This window comes from Mchenga conophoros, linkage group LG17 (genome assembly GCF_057382185.1).
Source record: "Mchenga conophoros isolate Kocher_MC1m ecotype Shallow Benthic linkage group LG17, M_conophoros_male_GT1.1, whole genome shotgun sequence".
In the NCBI taxonomy this organism is placed as follows: domain Eukaryota; kingdom Metazoa; phylum Chordata; class Actinopteri; order Cichliformes; family Cichlidae; genus Mchenga; species Mchenga conophoros.
In genome coordinates this window covers 9,526,768-9,544,528 of record NC_140542.1, presented here as the reverse complement: position 1 = coordinate 9,544,528, position 17,761 = coordinate 9,526,768, and the positions used below count along the sequence as shown (strand labels likewise).

General features: G+C 38.0%; 2 protein-coding genes across 4 annotated transcripts in view; both read left to right on the top strand.

Moving 5' to 3' along the window:
• The first annotated feature begins 86 nt into the window (after window positions 1–86).
• LOC146555065 (fibronectin type III domain-containing protein 7-like) lies at window positions 87–10,981 on the top strand. Of its 3 annotated transcripts, XM_085252250.1 has the most exons (15): window positions 87–287; window positions 371–386; window positions 527–775; window positions 2,210–2,470; window positions 3,376–3,636; window positions 4,105–4,368; window positions 4,869–5,123; window positions 5,208–5,465; window positions 5,617–5,871; window positions 6,160–6,414; window positions 7,160–7,420; window positions 7,626–7,655; window positions 7,791–7,840; window positions 10,681–10,699; window positions 10,891–10,981. In XM_085252250.1, the coding sequence occupies exons 1-13, from the start codon at window positions 243–245 to the stop codon at window positions 7,820–7,822; spliced, it is 2,442 nt and encodes an 813-aa protein (XP_085108376.1). In that variant the 5' UTR covers window positions 87–242; the 3' UTR covers window positions 7,823–7,840; window positions 10,681–10,699; window positions 10,891–10,981. The 3 variants fall into 3 exon arrangements, with proteins under 3 accessions (XP_085108376.1, XP_085108375.1, XP_085108374.1); XM_085252249.1 differs by lacking the exons at window positions 10,681–10,699; window positions 10,891–10,981 and adding an exon at window positions 8,574–9,196; XM_085252248.1 differs by lacking the exons at window positions 10,681–10,699; window positions 10,891–10,981 and having other exon boundaries at window positions 7,791–9,196.
• Window positions 10,533–17,761, top strand: part of fndc7b (fibronectin type III domain containing 7b) — a 42,557-nt gene continuing 35,328 nt past the window's right edge. Inside the window, exons 1-2 of the mRNA XM_085252247.1 lie at window positions 10,533–10,586; window positions 15,323–15,326. Of these exons, the coding sequence (XP_085108373.1) occupies window positions 10,533–10,586; window positions 15,323–15,326 (58 nt within the window). The remainder of the gene's footprint in view (window positions 10,587–15,322; window positions 15,327–17,761) is intronic.

The following is a 17,761-nucleotide window of genomic DNA, read 5'->3' as shown; positions in this document are numbered from 1 at the left end:
GAGTGCAGAACATGATGCTTTCAAAGGTAGGTTTTTTCCATGGCATTCAACCTACACCGGCCCCATCTCCCTGCTTCATTATAAAAAGACATTTAACCCCCCCAGTGGGAGGGGCTTGCTGCAGGTATTTCAGCTGATAGATGTTTAAGAAAAGATCAAACCACTAGAGAGAAGTGTTTTTAAGAATCAAAGAGAAGCTATCAAGAGAAGGAGAGAAGACACAAACCAGAAAAACTGGTGCTATGAAGTGGCTGGAGATTTTTGTATTACTGGGCATGTGCTCACAGGTATTGTAATAAATAGTGAGGAGATAACTGTTATAGGAAATTGATCAGAACACTTAATACATATATTTTATCTTAATTTGCAGGCTGCAGCCCAATCAGGTACTGTATGTTGTCTTTTACTATATTCAACTGTTGGCGGTTTATCACAGAACAAGAAAAAAAACTTGACTTGTCTGAAAGAATCTTTTTCTCAGGGTGCCAGATGTGTCTTATAATGATTTTTGCTCTACCTTCATTAGATTTTAAAGTGTCTGTGTTCTCTGCAACATCAAAGACTGTGACTCTCAGATGGACCAGGTACTCTGGAGCCACTTCATACCAGATCACTGTAAAATCACAGAGCGAACTTGTCGCTTTTGCATCATTTGGTCCAAACACAGTGATGGGCTCTGTTACCTCGCTGCCTCCAAACGTCATGTATAACTTCGTAGTTGAAGCAATGAGTGGTTCCCAAAAACTCAGCACTGCATCAGTTGAATCATCAACAGGTGAGACTTCATGCACTTCAGTCCATGCTCATGCTGTTTAAGATATGAAGTATACAGTCTTGTGTTGTCCTTCACTATTTATTTCTAAAACAAAACGTTTTTAAATTAATTTTATTGAACATGACTTTGTCCTAATAAGTTGTTCATTTCTAGAGGGTCCAGGCTGTGTAGCTGTTGCATAGAAATGCAACCAGTACCTTTTTAAAGTTTGGAGAACACGCTACAGCAGCTGATGAACCCAATGTATACCACAATGAAATCCTACAGTATTTGTAGCAAGCTTCATTTCTGTTGCATCGCATAAGAGTGTTAAGATTGTAGCTTATAATTTGAATGGAAAAAATAGAACTGATTCATTATGAAAAGGATGTCATTTAGGAAGTAAACTTTCCAGTGTTTCTTAAGTTTTTCAAACTTCCTGCTCGACTGGTAATACCTATTATTAGACTTTTATTACACAGTGTCTTTAAGTGTCCGTTCTCCATAGAGTTCAATGTTGTTAATTTTGAACTTACAGTTTCCCAATTAATGTTATTTGAGTAGTAAATTTCAAAGAATAGCCTGTGAAGCTCAATGGGTTAGAACAGGGGTGGGCAATCTCAGTCCACGAGGGCCGGTGTCCCTGCAGGTTTTAGATCTCACCTTGGGTCAACACACCCGAATCACATGATTAGTTCGTTACCAGGCCTCTGGAGAACTTCAGCACATGTTGAGGAGCTAATTTAGCCATTTAAATCAGCTGTGTTGGTTCGAGGACACATCTAAAACCTGCAGGCACACCGGCCCTCGTGGACTGAGATTGCCCACCTCTGTGTTAGAATGTTTGTAAAGCTGCCATGTTTAGGCACACTGATCACTGATCTAAATAAAATTATGTACGGCAAAAAGCTATGCCGGAACCATAAAAATAAGTAATTTTGCAATGCAAATATAGCTATCTAGATCTGTTGGCAGTTTTACTGCTAGTATTACTGCCATTTTTCAGGCTAGCATCACTAGTATCACTTGAGACATCACTAGTAATAAACATGTGATTTATAGTTATGTTCAGTAAATGTACCAGGGGAGATTCACAGACGATAAAGTATGGGGTAGTTTTGGTTGCTTTTTTAATTAAAAAACCACTTTGGCACTGATCACCACCTGCACTCATGTATATATCTTTCTACGTAGCACTTTTAATTCTTATTCTTATTTTTATTTTTTTCATGTCTATTTAAGCGTAATTTATGACAGTATGTTTACACTGAAGCACCACAGCAATTTCCTAATGTTGTAAACCTGCTCAATATTTGGCAATAAAACCCTTTCTGATTCTGATTCTTAATTAAACCACTTAAATCTAAAGTTCAGCACGCAGACACATACAGTAAAAATTAACTTAAGAGTGGACTTGATACCATCCCTGTTGTGAATTGTTTGTGCCTCTTTCAGCCCCTGATATGATGGAGCCCATTCTGACAGTGAAGTCACTGGATAGCACAACCTTGACAGTGGAGTTTAACTTGAGAAACGGGGTGTCTCATTACATCATACGTGTGGAGAACAGCAATGGCTTCTTCAGAGAGGTTGCAGCATCCTCCTCTCCAGCTGAGATTGAGTCCCTTGTGCCGTACACTGAGTACTCGCTCAGCATCATGGCTGTGAACACCGCAGGCCGCAGCCAGCCCTCAATTCCTGTAACTGGAAAGACAGGTGGGATTTTCAAATTACTCGTGTGAAATGGGTCTCACACCCCATGCCCTGCAGAGGTCACTTGATCTGTTTTATTGTCTAAACAGCACAACCACTATATTCAATTGTACAAGTGAAAGGTACAGTATACACACTCATCTTCAACCCTACGGGCCTCTCTGGCATCGGTGGTAACCATACCTGACCCCTCTATGTCAAACATAAAGAGCTGAACTCTTCCTGAGTAAAGGGTTACCAGCTCTAATCTCATCTTTACGGGGGGCAACATTCGATTCTCACGAACATGAAACATGAACTTGCAGCTGTAGCCTCTCAGCGGTGCAATGAGTTTACTGATCTTGCACCAGTCAACAGGTCTTGTTTAAAAATTTCTTAAGATTGCACCTGTTCAACTAATCCAGTCACTTTGTGACAATCATTTTTTAATAATTCAGAGAAATGTCCTCTAAACTTTTTCATTTATGCAAACTTGATTAACTTGAAACAGAAATGAAGACAAAGTTATGTGACTATTACCAAAGTAATACAGAGTTTATCTATTAATAATACTGATTACTTGCTTAATATATTAGTATTAGTACAGTTTTCATCGATAACATACAATTACTTGAACCTTTCACGCTTTAATACTAAGCAACTTTCAAACTGATTCTTGAACGTGAACACAATCAAACTCTGAAGCTCTGCTTCACCTAAAATGATCAAAGAAAATAACATAAGCGCACAGTCTGAATATGTAACAACTGGCAAGAGCTCTAAATGTTGCACCCACTATTAAGTTGACGTTACACTGACTTCCTTCACATAGTCTTGGATTAAACTTTTGGACTTTCAGTAATGTGCTACAGTATTCATCCCCCACACCAGTTACTACATATAAAACAGTCTAATCTTGTCTTTCACAGTTTTGGCTCCTCCTCAGCTTGCGTCCTCCTCTACGAGCAACAGCAGCATCGTTCTATCCTGGGATCCAGTTGCTCATGCCGTCCAATACACCGTGTCCATATGCAAGCTTGATTCAAACATAAGCATGGGCGTGTACAACACCTCCAACACCAGTTTGACCTTCTCCGGCTTGGATGCTGGCTCACTCTACGTCATAACTTGTTTTGCTTGGGATCTTGAAGGTCGAAAGGGAGACAGCTCGAACATTAAACAGGCTACACGTAAGCAGGCACTGAGACAGTTGTCTGTTTGTGACTGTACACTTTGTGTTTACTCTAGCATACAGAGTGTTATTCAGTAAGAGCCCTGGACAGCATGAAGAATGCTTAACCATGATCTAGGGTCAATGCTGCAAAGCAGTAAAGCCACCAAAACACACACAGTATTATAATTCTGAGGAGTCTTACTGTGGCAAATTATCCATAAGGGTTAATGAACATGCTGCTTAAAATATAGGAGCACAACAAGTATGAAATACTTGCTTTCTAAACTTAGAACCTTGAAAACTTCCTGTTTTAGTAGACATTTGAAAAATATAATGAAGTAAAAAAGCAAAATTTTCCACTTAATTACAACAAATAAAAGCATGCATTCAAAAATAACCAAATGCAGTTATATCACACTGGTTCCCGTGTCTACTCCAGTTTAGTCCTTCGCTGGTTTTGTTTTTATTTTTTGTCATCTAACAGGACCTCGGACCCCAGCGTCTGTCAATGTGTCTGTGGTGATGAATGGCAGTGTGGCTGGACTGTTGGTGTCTTGGGAGCCAGACCAGGAGGTCTATGGACCCATTGAGTACAATGTGATGAGTGACCTAAACTTAATGTGTAAGACCACATCCAGCTCCTGCACCCTCTCAGTAGTGGGGTGTGGAGAGGTACACACCATCCAAGTCACTGCCTCAAATGAGGCTGGGCCCAGCTATCCATCTAGCCCTGCAGTCTTCATCACCTGTGAGTAGAAGAGATATGAATGTGTCATCCACATAATGTTTTTTAAAAATACTGGAATTACCTTCCGGGTATGAAGCCGAATGCAGAAACTTGTATTGTTTCTAATGCATTGATTTAAATTAAGATTTATATTCCATATGACATGAAAAACACCCAAATTTAATTCCACATTACAAAAGTTGAATGTATCCTGTAAAATTAATGACCACTAAGGGTAACTATGGACCAATGGTAGCAATACTGAACTCTGACCCTTTAAAACCACAACATTTTAAAACTCATAAGCAGATAAAACAATTTCAACATTTTTTTTATATCACACTGTTTATATATCTTAAAGAAAACAATTTATTCATTAAAAATCTTCAAACTTTTAATAACTACAATGCAAAACATGCTATAAAATATGACACACAAGTTTTTTGTGTTCTACACCGAACCCCTACCTGACTCTATGAGTGTGTGACTGTGACTAAATTCCCTGCCGTCTTGTGCTGCAGTCCCCTGCCCACCTGAGTCTTTGGCACTAGTGGAGTCTTCAGAAGGCAACTGCACTCTAACGTGGAAAACCGTGGCTCATGCTGACAGCTACATGGCCCTTATCGAGACAGCTGGCAGCAGTGTGGAAACCTGCAACACCACCAGCAACAACTGTACCTTTCACTGCCCGTGTGGGCAAACATACCTCCTGTCTGTGCTGGCCTTCAACCACGCTGGCAGCAGTCCTCAAGGACAAGTTCTCAACTACACCACTTGTAAGTAGCAGCAGAAAATTATACTTTTTAGTCACGATGAGATGCATTTTCTTCACTCTCTGATCATTCATAAACTTCTTTTAGTGGTGTGTTGCCCAGAGGATGTGTCAGTGTCAGCGGTGAGCACTGACACTCTGAACATCAGATGGATGCCCTCACGGGGGGCAGTGCTGTACGAGACCCGGGCTGCACACAGTTCAGAGGTCATCCTCTGTAATGACACCGCACCGGTGTGCGTCCTCTCTGGCCTCAGCTGTGACACTGCCTACAGTGTGGTGGTGATTCCCTGCAATGATGTGAGCGGTTGCAACCTTGCTTGTAAAGCTCACACCAAAGACACAGGTAGAAAACTTGTGTATATAAATAAGGGTATAAAAACATATCCAAGGAGAAAAAGTCCACAATATCTAAAAAAAAGATGTCTCCTCATAATTTTGAGGGGTCCTTAAACAACGTGGACACCATTAACTCAGCCTTCTCTCCATTCTCGAAGCTCCCTGCATGCCAAACAATGTGATGCTCAATCCAAAGAACTCCTCCTGCGTCACAGTCAGCTGGACAGCAAATAACAGGGCTGCTAATTACACTGTAAGCGCAAATGGAGATGATGACAAACACACCTGTAGCACCAATAAAAGCAGCTGTGACATCACTGACCTTTCCTGTGGCTCCACCTATGAAGTAAGCGTCGAAGCAACCAGCACAGCTGGTCCGAGTTTACCCAGTTACTCTGAGTTTCTAGAAACAGGTGAGCAGTCGAATGCTGTCGCTCACGAACGGTCAGTGCTGCTTCCTGACCTTTCTTGCTTAACTTTACAACTTTGCATAACTTCATATGTGACTTTATTCCAGGTAATTATACGGGACCTAAAAGAGTTTATGTTCAATTAAACACTTTGCCCATCTTTACATCAATTTTTCTAGTTTACAAGAATTATATTTAGACACTTTTGCCTAGCTGCAATATAAAAATATACTGAACTGTACATTAATTGATATGTTATAACTATTTCCCACACCTCATCTTCTATCGCAGAACCGTGTTGCCCAGTGAATCTGACGGTGGATCAGGTGACCCAGGCAATCACCAACGTGTCGTGGTCTCACGCCAAAGGGGCACGCTTGTTCATCGCCACTCTGACATCATCACGCGGTCATGCCCGCTGCCATACCCAGGACTCCCACTGCCTCATGGGATGCATCACCTGCAGCACCAACTACACTGTCACCATGGAGGCAATCAGCCATAACGGACGCAGGTCCAACTGCACCTATCAGGGTTTCTCATCAAGTGAGTGATGTCTTCTAATAAACTGTGACAATAAGTAACAAAGAGTGGTCAGTGAAAGATAAAAGAAAACATAAAACAGAAGAGGTGTGGACAAATTTAAAGGCTAAAATGATCTGTCAGAGAGCTCTGACAAGTTTATTAAAACATGCACACATCTATTGTGGTTTTACTTTGGTTACTCGTTTGAAATATGTACATAGTTTTAAATAATCATGGCAATTTACGTGCATATCATGCAATGACCCAAAGGATAAGGCATCAGACTCCTCTAATGGCTTTGGTCACAACCCCCAGCCACCTGCTGATCAAACCTTCTGTTTACCAAGGACAGCCAATCCAAAGACGGCTGGCTTAAAAAGAGGGTTGCCATCAAAGGAGAAAAGTTAAAACAACTCTTTTAGAGAGAGGATGAACTGAGGATCATGTGAATCATGCAAAATTACTAAAACAGAGTATAAGACTAAAAATATGGAGGTGCAAAGGAGCGTAGTAAGTCACGTAAAAAAACTAATTTATGACTTAAAGGCCTTTATTTTATGTATTGAAGTAAAAACTTACGAGGAATTGTGGAAATTTTTTAAAAGTATCAAGATAAGTGTATACAAACAGAAGATATGCCTACCGATAAAAGAGCAAAACCAAAGCTGTTACAGTCATAGTAATCTGTTTTTCTTCAGCCTTTAATTGCAAAGTAGTATTCTAGTCAGAAGACATGCATCACTTCATTAACATGTCTTTGTCGCAGGTCCCTGCTGTCAGTCTGGTGTCAAATTATACAGCACGTCCAGTAACTCTCTGCGGGTTTACTGGCGCAGCACTGGGAGCAACCACAGCTCCATCGCAGAGATGGTGGGGAGCAACAGCAACTACAACTGCACCGCAGCTCCTGGAGACAACAGCTGTGACTTCGGCAGCGTCCAGTGCGGGGACGTCTATCATGTAGTGGTCGCTCCACTCACACAAGAGGGCAGCAAAGTCCAATTCTGCCCGGAGAGACTGTACTCGGGTAATTCAAAGTGAAATTGTATAAAATTAGACTTTGTGTGTATTTTATTTTCCATTGATTATATTATTATAGCGATCGCTTTCACACATTTTTCTCATTACTTCCATGTTTCGTCAGGGTAAAGTTTTATATAAACATGAATCAGTAACTGTGATTAGAAAAAAAAGTACCTCAGATTTAGACTTTTCTGTTTCTGCTCTTTTAGTCACCTGTTTAGGAGACAACATTGGCACAGGTAAGTTTGCCATCTTTCTAGATTTTTTTGAATTTGGATTCAAAAAATGTTATTTTGGATTGCATTAGATTGTAAAAAAAAAAAAAAAATGCATGCATTTTTTTTCTAAATATGCTTCAATCTCTTCTCCATCAGTTATTTACAGAGGGAAGAGAAGCGTGGACTAGCATGTTTAGCAACAAATGGTAAGCAGCTGGCTAAAGAGAGCGCATATAAGCTATAGCAGTGGTGTCAAAAATATAGCCCGAGGGCTCGAATCAGTAAAGACTTCAATCTGGTGCACTGGACAGCTTTGGAAAATTTGAAGGAGGAATTTTTAGCTTTTCCTGGTGATAAAGATCCCTGATACCCACAGACATTTATACTACACTAAAGTCTAACTGTTATAGATCAACATATGGGTAAAAATAAAAAATAAAAAATAAAAAAGGACATTTTCTTTGAATTAAGTTTGATGTTTTGATGTTATGTTTGAGTTCCCAGAACCTTTTCTGTAATTTTACACATGTATCATGCAGAAAAAAACTACACAAAAGGTATGAAATATAAAAAGATGAAAATTATTAAGATAAGATTCAAAAGTCTTCCATCTGAAACTTTGTCAGCACCACTCCTTTAAAAAAAAAAAGTACCATAAATGCCACATACAAGTATCAGAGTTCACTTTCTGTTTTTATGGTGCTAAACTGTGGAACGGTCTATGTCTTGAATCTATGATAACATTTTTAATGACAGTTAAAATAATTGACCATCTTTTGTCTCTACCGTCTTGTGTATATTAATGTCTATCTTCTGGCTACAAAAAACACAGCGACACTTGACATTGTTGTCATCAGATTTGAGCACATTAAACCAATGAGCACAAATATTGCAGGTCAGTATTCAGTTTTCATGGGTTTTGATCTTTTTCCTCGACAGAAAACATGTTTATCCTCCTCTTCCTCATCCATCACCCCCATCCTCACCGGAATGATCCCAGCCTCATAAATATATAGAGAAACAACCACAAATGTTTAGCCATGAAACATGTTGGTATAATGTTTGATGATTTTTATGTGGCATAGGAAAGCAAACCCACAGTCTGCTCCAACATTTAAGATTCAAATCTGTGATCTGTGAAAATCACACATTAAAGTTAAAGTAACTAAAGTTATGTTAAATTGGGGAAATTCTAAATTAATTTTAACCACAAATTACTGGATTTAATAGGAAAAAGATTTTTTTTTTAAACTGTTAAAAATTGCAATTGATAGTTGATAGTAAAACATTTACCATGCTTGAATAGCTAATTCAAACTACATATGATGGATTTTTCTTCTTCAGTTCAAGAAATTTGTCATAGAGATGACTGAAGCACAATAAATGTGTAGCTCATTGTCCTCCTGACAATCAAGGAACACGAACTGATATATTCATCTTTAAATACACGATTTTTTTCCCTTTTAAAACAACAGTTCTCTGTTTTATATTGTTAGAATGTAATGAACTGCTTTCAGTACGTGTCATTGTCTCAAAGTGATGGAAATTCCTGGTAATAAAGAACTCCCAGCATCATCATCATATAGTGTTTTGTTTTGGATGTAGATATGTGATCTGTAAATCAGGATGCTGATAATGCTTTGTTAGTTAGATCTGTTTAACAGTCACATGGCAGCAGTTACTATATTCAGCCTGTCCTGCTGACATTCAAACCAAGCATGAGAATGGGCAAGAAAGCTTGTTTAAGTGAATTTCAATACATTAAACTGATGATGTAGAAGTCTCAAACACTCATAACCTCATGTATCAACGATACATTTGGCTTTAAAGGGTTAATTCTGTTAGAAGTTGTTTTGTTGTTTCTGAAACTTTCCCTTCTTCAAGATCAACTGTATTTTCTTCAAACTGATTACACATCAGTGAACACTTGGCTCTCTGATGAGAATGTTATATTTGGTAAGGCAAACAGCATCATCTTCATCTTTGTGTTACATTTGAAATTTAATCAAATCTGATCACGTTGGGTGACATGTTTGAAGTCTGGACTTACATGCAGGTAATATGTTAGACTGGACTAAAATGTTACAAGTTATAGATATATTTATCAATACATTTATAAAGTTCTGACACTGTAAGTGAACCAGTAAATCGGATAACCAAGTTGCAGAGAAAGCAATTTATGAAGAGGTCCCAGAGCTCTGTGCCACTGCCTCCAGCTCTCCCATAAACAGAGGTCTCTAAAATCAGAAATTTGGCCTGTAACATCTTTTGGTTTTCACACTCCCCTATCTCCAGAGAGTCAAACATAAATGGACAATCATACATAACATACAGTAGCTGTAAATATAGGGATTGTTTTTTAACTTCAGAGTATAAAAGACATTAATCAGAATGTCCTTGTGATGTAGGAGTTTGTGGTCTTTCCTTTTTTGCAACCAGCCTCAACTAGACAACTAGAGTTTGTGTCACTCCCACATTGGCTTCATTTTTCAGCTCTGCCAGTTGCCACCTGTTTCAAATGTCAAACCTTGAGGTTTTTTATTAGGTCAAGCTCAGTAATACCGGGAAAGATACACTGGCTTTATATAATGCATTGAAAAAAGTTTTCAAAGTCTCAAATTACACAAATAGTTCCCAAACACCAGACATTATTCCTGCTGAAAAACTGCTGCCACGTTTTACATTGAAAACAGAGAAAACTTCCCTCCATCCCTCTTTTTGTTGATTCAGGGCATCTCTGGTTGCCTGGGGCTGCTGGAGGGGCAGCCTGCCCCCATTTAGGGAATACTGATTGGTTCTCAGGTTGAGTGGACCAAAGCTTAAAAGAATCCAGCATACGTTTTGTATTTGACTCCCTTATATAGTAAACTAATTTTAATCCCGCTCTCATTGTTAAAGATGGGGTTGTTGGGAGCCATAGGCTTTTCTTTAGCTTTGATAACTCTAACTCAGGTAAATACAACTTTTAAACTTGTTGAAATTTATCAAATGATCAATATTTATCAATAACCAAAGAAAAATAATGTTCTGTTGTTTTTATTTGCAGACACATGAAGGTGCAGAAGGTAAGAAAATGAAAAAAATGTCATTTAAATAATCTATCCATTTTTTAAATACAAAGGCATGATTGTGAATAAAAAAGCACTACAGATGGATTCAAATAATAACAAACTTTTTTTGTGTGTGTAGCTGCATTATTTGCTCCTGTACAACCTTTAATAACAAAGCTTACTGCATGTGCTTCCATTTATTCCAGGGTGCAAAATCTTGTCAGCAAGTGCCTCAAATGCATCATCAATTCTAGTAAAATGGGAAAAGCACGCTGGAGCGACCAGTTATATTTTGGAGCTTCGAGAGAAAAACTCTCCGCAGTCTGCACCGATTACAGCGCCCATATTCGGACACCAGACTGAAAGGAACGTCTATGGTCTAAAACCAGGAACTGAGTATAATGTGACTGTCAAAGCTTTTGTCTTCTTCAGTGTGGCGTGTGTGAATTCAACCCTGGCTTCCACAGGTAAGTTCAACATTTTTATCAGGGGTCAGTGCCCACATGCATAAATTCACGTAAAACTGCAGTATTTATAAACACATCAAATACATCCACAATGAGCTGATAAATAACTTCAGTGACCAAAAAGCTATTCATAAAAGAATACCTCATAAAAGAAAAGCCAGTTGTCCCTTTATGCTAGAACGGTGCTATTATGCACAGACTTAATACAGATCAACACTACTTAGCACCCTTAAGGGAAATTATTAAAATCACACTTTAATAGCATTATGGTATTATTTTCTAAATCACTTCACTCTTCTCCTCCGCAGTGATTTAAAGAAAAGAAAAGCACATGGTAAGTAAATGTATTATATCTGACATGTAGCTTTGTGCTTGAATAAACAGAAAAAAAAACCCCATTTGGTGAAGATAGAGACTCTGTAATTCCTTTGTGCTTTTTTAAATTTAAGTTTTAAAAATATGGCAAATGATTTTAGCTAGTATCTGCAAATTTCTGCTATGTTTTGTTTTGTCATTTTTCTTTGCACAACGATGAAACACAGTTTGTAATTCTGTGTTGGCCACACTGACATGTGTACCTATATGTGCACATGAGTGACTTACAATAAAGAAACAAAAAAAACTAAAAATACCGCAAACTGAATACAATGTTGATGTGTCTTGATGTTTTGCTTCCACAGAAGATATTACACAACATATTCATCATACGCTAATACACCACAGGAAGAAAGTCGTGCTCCTAAAGGAACAAATGTCAACCAGGAATCAGTCATGGAGCAAGAAAATGAGAAATGGTTTTGTTAAATGATTTTCATGTGTTGAATGAAAAAACAAGTGTAACAGCAGTTCTTTCTGTGTGTTCTGCTCAAAATATATCAGAAAGGGCATGTGGTGGAAAAATCTGCGTAACCACACAGGTGTAGCTACCTGCTGTAGCAGCTGCTTGTGAACATGGGAGAGACCTCTTCTCTTTTTTAAAGTTTAAACCCAGGCAGGAGGCATGTTGGTGATGAAGTGCTAATGAAGACACCGCTCTGTGAATCTTTTCCTGATCTGCCTGTTTGCTTTAAATTCTCTTTGTGCTATTTATGATTATGAGAATTAAATTTTAATTTTGTGCAGCATGTGTGTAAAAATGAGCCTACTGCAGATAGGTGGTTTCCAGCATCAATTAGCATTTGAGATTAAATAATTAGTTCGTGTGTAATTCTATGGTAATAATTATGCAAGAAATATCTTCTCAGTGACAACATGTTGTATTCTATTTATTCCATGTCAATAGTGAATCTAGTTCTAATAAAACTGAATTAAAGTTCTTTAACAAAACTGATATTCATGCTGTTGGTTATCAATGCAAAACACCTTTACTCAGTACCATATTCACTCAAACTGGAAGCCAAAATGATTACCTCTCATTTGTTAATACACATCATTCCTTCTTTCTACCAAATACCAATGATTGGAAAATTACTCATTATTAGAACATCTCTTATTTCTGTTAAAGATTTTTGTTTCCAGCAGAGATGCAATTACCTGAAATGTAAAGCTGAACGTCATCAGTATGCAGACTGACTTTAACAATGAGGGAAGCTATATTTGATGTTAAACCCACAATTACAGTGAGTTAGAAGAAATTCATTGCTGCAGTTCAATATTATGGTGTTCACATATTTTTAATCACCAGTATCGCAGAAGAACACACAGAGAAGAGAGCTCAGATTAATTAAACACCCTACAACGTGCCTTTACATGAGACAGCCCATATGGAAAAGAAATAGTAAAAACTTATATGATTTACTCATGAAAGTGGCCACTTTCTCATTACTTTCATATATTTTTTTAGTAAGTATCCAAAACATACAAGTTTCATTATATAATTATTCAAGGGATCTTATATCTGTTTTCACCCTTTATGCTTTTCATACAAGTTTCACACAAGACAGATACAAACTTTATAAGATTTATATATATCTTTTCCATATGGGAGCTGCACCTCTGCAGCTTTGCACGGCGCTCCTCCCAGAAACATTGGTTGCCATGGACTTTTTCATAGTGCAAGTTTCACTTGGCTGAAGTCTTTGAAATCACAAATGGCTCTGGTATTATGTTCAGCGTACTGTGAACAGTGCTGGTTATCAGTAAGGAAACTGTAACTCTCTGTAGGGAATAGTTGGCATTGAATAGTAAAACATGAGCCATGACTCTGGCAAAAGGCATTTTGTCGAGACATCTAGATCTTCGCAGCTTGTGTAACAAACACCAAATTGAGATGTATAATTTCCTTGCAAAAAGCACGCACATAATAAAAAAACCCACCACATTAACATTCATTTCTCAAAGCACTCAAAACATGAAGGGAAATTTTTTTCTGTGTGTCCTCAAACCTGTTGAGGCTTTCTCAACCTAGGCTAACTTCATGCCGTGATGGTGACCGTGAAACCATATTTTGTCACAGTATAACATTTCATCAGATTATGTCTCATGAGGTTAAAGAGACATTTAGTAGTCAGGGGAACCCTGAGTTCCAGTGCAGGGCTGCAAACAGGAAATTACTCAGGAATCATTCAAGTAATCATTACATTTGTGAGCTCCTGTAGATTCTTCTCCGTTTATAGGCGTTGCTCAGCTGACCTGTGCTGCTTCTGTGGCTTTGACATTTACTGCTCTTTGTGAATTTAACAAGCAGTTTTCCACGATGTATGGAAGCAGTTGTTACACGAGCCACCGTGGCAGTTTTCCAACCCTTTGTCAGTATAAAGCTAAAACTTGGCAACTGTTGCTAAAGACCATCTTCACTTTCAATTCTGCTCAACTGCAACCAAAGTCTTTCTAGAAACAAATCCTGCCACGTGGCAACCTTCTTAAAAAGCATCCCAGAACCTATTTAGGAACTTCTTTTATTTTCGCGTATGGATGTACTTAACATTTGAGTTTATTCTGTTAGTAAAGTAAAAGTGGTGTCAATGATTACAACAACTTTTCATCTAACTTCCACATCAGAAAGAACTACATTTTGGGTGTGGAAAAGTATGCCTCTCTCTTCTATATTGTTCATTAAAGTATGCCTTTGTGTCTTACTTTGTGCCAAACTGTGCCATTTCCTGTATTAGGTGCAGTGTAATTAAACTGTGGATGAATACCTGGAGAAAGTACCAGACTGAAAAACATATTTCCATAATGCTGTGAAACTTCCAACAGATGTCTGAACAATGGCCTTCATCATAGTAGGGCAGTGGTTCTATAGCTTCTTCTGCTATGTCCCTTCCATTGTGCAATTTACAAATAATTACATTTCATCCTTACAGGTTGTATTTATCAAGTTTATTTCTTTATTTATTACAAAAAGTCAACAGCTTTGATCACTTATTTTGCAGAAAATACTTGAACTCTACTCTAACTCAAATCCTTCAGTGATGAGAATTTTAAATGCATTATTCTAAGTTTCTTCTTTTGATTCACAGCATTTCTCCAGTATGCACATAGTTATGGTTAATTTCTTGTCAACATGTTCTTATGTTCTTGTTTTAGACATTATGCTTGACAAAAATGTAAAGAAATGTGATTATTATTTAAACATGAGTTGGTTAAGGTGCTGGGATGACATGTTAACACCTAGCAGTGAGCATAAGAACCTGACGTGAAAGAAAAATGAACTGTTATTGATTAACATAATAATTCATTATTATTATTGTTATCACCATCATACAGATATAACACGATAAATTATGAAAAAATGCAATTACGCACTAACTGAAATCAGTGTGAATTTTTTCTATATATTTTTATTTTAGCATGTGCATAACATCACTAATATAACCACTATTATATTGTCTAGGGTACACTGTATGTTATACTGAATAGATGATGATGACTACCTTAAACTCTAATATTACTTGATTAAAAGCAGCATTTCCTTCAACATCATCTGCACCATTTTCACTTATACTTCTTTCAACAAAGCAATGTCTCATTTTAATATGACTCACTTCACCAGATAGGTGGCTGCTTATTTGTGTAACCATAAAAAGTGAGGTTGGAAAACTGCAAAGTGCTCCTATAAACCATTACATTCACAGTAAAACTACAGTGTTTTGTACACTACTGCTCATGAAAGTGTTTTATATTGTAAAGAAATACTGTTATTTTCTGCAGAAGAAGCAGTGGCCTTCAGATTTGTAGAAACAGAGAAAATAAAATGTCTGTCTGAAAAAAGTTTTCCATTTATCACATAATGTGTGTTTTAAAAATGTTAGCTAAACTGCAATAAAATGTTGGGGTTTACCATTTACCATTTCATGTTTTTACTCTGGTCATTCACCCTCCCTGCAGGAGACCTATGCCCACCAAATGTCAGGGCTCTGTGTGCGGGCAGGTGGAGAATGTGGATCCAAGTGCAGAACTCAAACACTAACTTGAAACTCAAAACCACAGCTTTATTGCTGGCACCAATAAAACAGAAACCAGACATGAACAGACTAACTGGACCACACAGGCAGGATCTGAGGGTACGACGCAATACCGAGCATGGGAAAACACAGGGCTTATATACACAGGGTAGTAACGGGGGAATCGGCAACAGGAGGGAGACACAGCTGGGAGAGATCAGGGCTAACGAGACAGGGGGAACAAAGCCGCACACACTAACATAAGACAAAGACTTTCACAATAAAACAGGAAACATGAATTACAACTCAGAGACACGGACTCAACACAGAGAGACAGAAAATGACACATGGAACTGAACTATACATGAAACCACAATTCCTAAAACATGGATAACAGAAATATGAAACTCTAATAATAATCATCACGACCACAACAAGAGAACAAGAAAACAATCCATGATGCAAAATTAAACCAAAACATCATAAACTCAAAATACTGGGTCCAACGGACCCAGAACCGTGACACCAAAAGAGCAAGCACCTAACTTTGAGACGCCCTAGGGAAATCAGAGATTGAATATATGTATCCTACCAAGCAGCTTTCATGCATAATATTGTCGCTGATTTGAATGCAGCTGTCATTAATTCACCTCTAGGTTCCTTACAGTGTAAAGCCAACTTTATATAAAGATGAGCGTAGCTGTTGTGATGTCAGAAGTTGCTTTGTGGGCTACTGTTTTGGAGTGAAGAGAAAAAACATTTCCAGCATCAGGCTGTAAACATGTTTATTTCTGTTCTAAAGTTGTGCATTTTAACATGGGCGTGAATTAGCATTGACTTGCTTTTAAACTGAAGTGGCCATTCAAGGATCTGCAGTTTTTGTTATCTGGTCAATGGATTCATTTTTAACCACTGGAGATCACCGCTTGGTGAGAAGCCAGAGGCAGAAACAACCCAACCCTTCTGTGTTGTAATGTCATTTTATGGAGGCCGATTTTTGGGAAGTTGCAACACAGGATCCTTAACACCGACCTGTAATATTGTATTCCTCAGGACAATATCACAGCTAAAATATCAAGATGTTCACATCATTTGTTCATAATTGCTCTTTTGCCTAAGAACATCTAAAGTTTCCTCACAGTATTCTAGCCCATATCCATTTTCACACTGACTTCCTTTTTTGTAATACACGAGGAGGAACCATAGGCCTTTATTCAAGTGTGACAAAGATCTTTTTCAGCCCAGCATGTAGCCTACATAATGTCAGCTCTGGGATTAAGATATCTAGGAAGAAATCAGCTTCACTTTTTGTTTGTACTAAACACCTGCAAAAATTCAGTTTATGAATTACTCAAGTTAGTAAATCTCTGTGCGTTAGGAAGTTCATCCCATCTAGATGAAGTCCCAGTTTACAAGTTTACATTCCTGACTTTAGTTTCAGGTGCATTTCTTTTCTTTGCTTAAGCAGCCCCTCCCAAGTTCAGGTCATTTACCGCGCTCTCATGTATTGTTTCTTGAAGAAAAAGAAACCACTAAATGAATAACGATGTGTAAACATTCAGTTACTTCGACAGAAAAGAAAAAAAACAACTGAACAAATGAATCAATCATGCTTGGGTTAATGAGCAGTAAGGCTTAATAGGTCAGTAACATTATGTCGCAAACTACGGCTCCAAATATTAGGTACGACAATGCTGTGTTAACATGTGACATATGACTTATGTGGATGAATTAATATTTTTTCTCTTGTGATTTAATAAACACGGCTGAACTGAGAGATCCTAAAACTAATCTTTTGTTTTCTGTAGTTTAAAAAACAGAAGACTTGCCACAATGTCATACAATAAATGAATTCTTATCAATGACTTTGAACAACAAAAAGACTGTTTGATATTGCAAATAATAAACACAACATAATAGATACTACAAATAGACAGCAAGGAAAATGCCTGGATCGAGGTTATGGCTGCTGATAGACTGAATAAGAGGAAAAAAGAGAGAGGAAGTGAGAGAGGGTGATGACCTTCCTGTCATCCTCATTTCAGGTAAACTCTCATCCATTTATCCATCCCGCCCTCCATCCCTCCCTCATGCTGTGTTCCCAGGGCAGCTTATGCTGCCTGGGGCTGTTGGAGGGACAGCCTGTCCTCTATTTGAGGAATACTGATTGGTTCTCAGGCATACTGAGTTAAAGCTCAAAAGAATCCAGCACACCTTTTGCATTT

Excerpts from the sequence above, each read along its gene's own strand:
- LOC146555065 (XM_085252250.1), top strand. The coding sequence starts at position 243 with ATGAAGTGGCTGGAGATTTTTGTATTACTGGGCATGTGCTCACAG. Across the intron at positions 6,415-7,159 it reads CTATCAGGGTTTCTCATCAA|GTCCCTGCTGTCAGTCTGGT; the intron begins GTGAGTGATGTC and ends TCTTTGTCGCAG. Across the intron at positions 7,421-7,625 it reads CCCGGAGAGACTGTACTCGG|TCACCTGTTTAGGAGACAAC; the intron begins GTAATTCAAAGT and ends CTGCTCTTTTAG.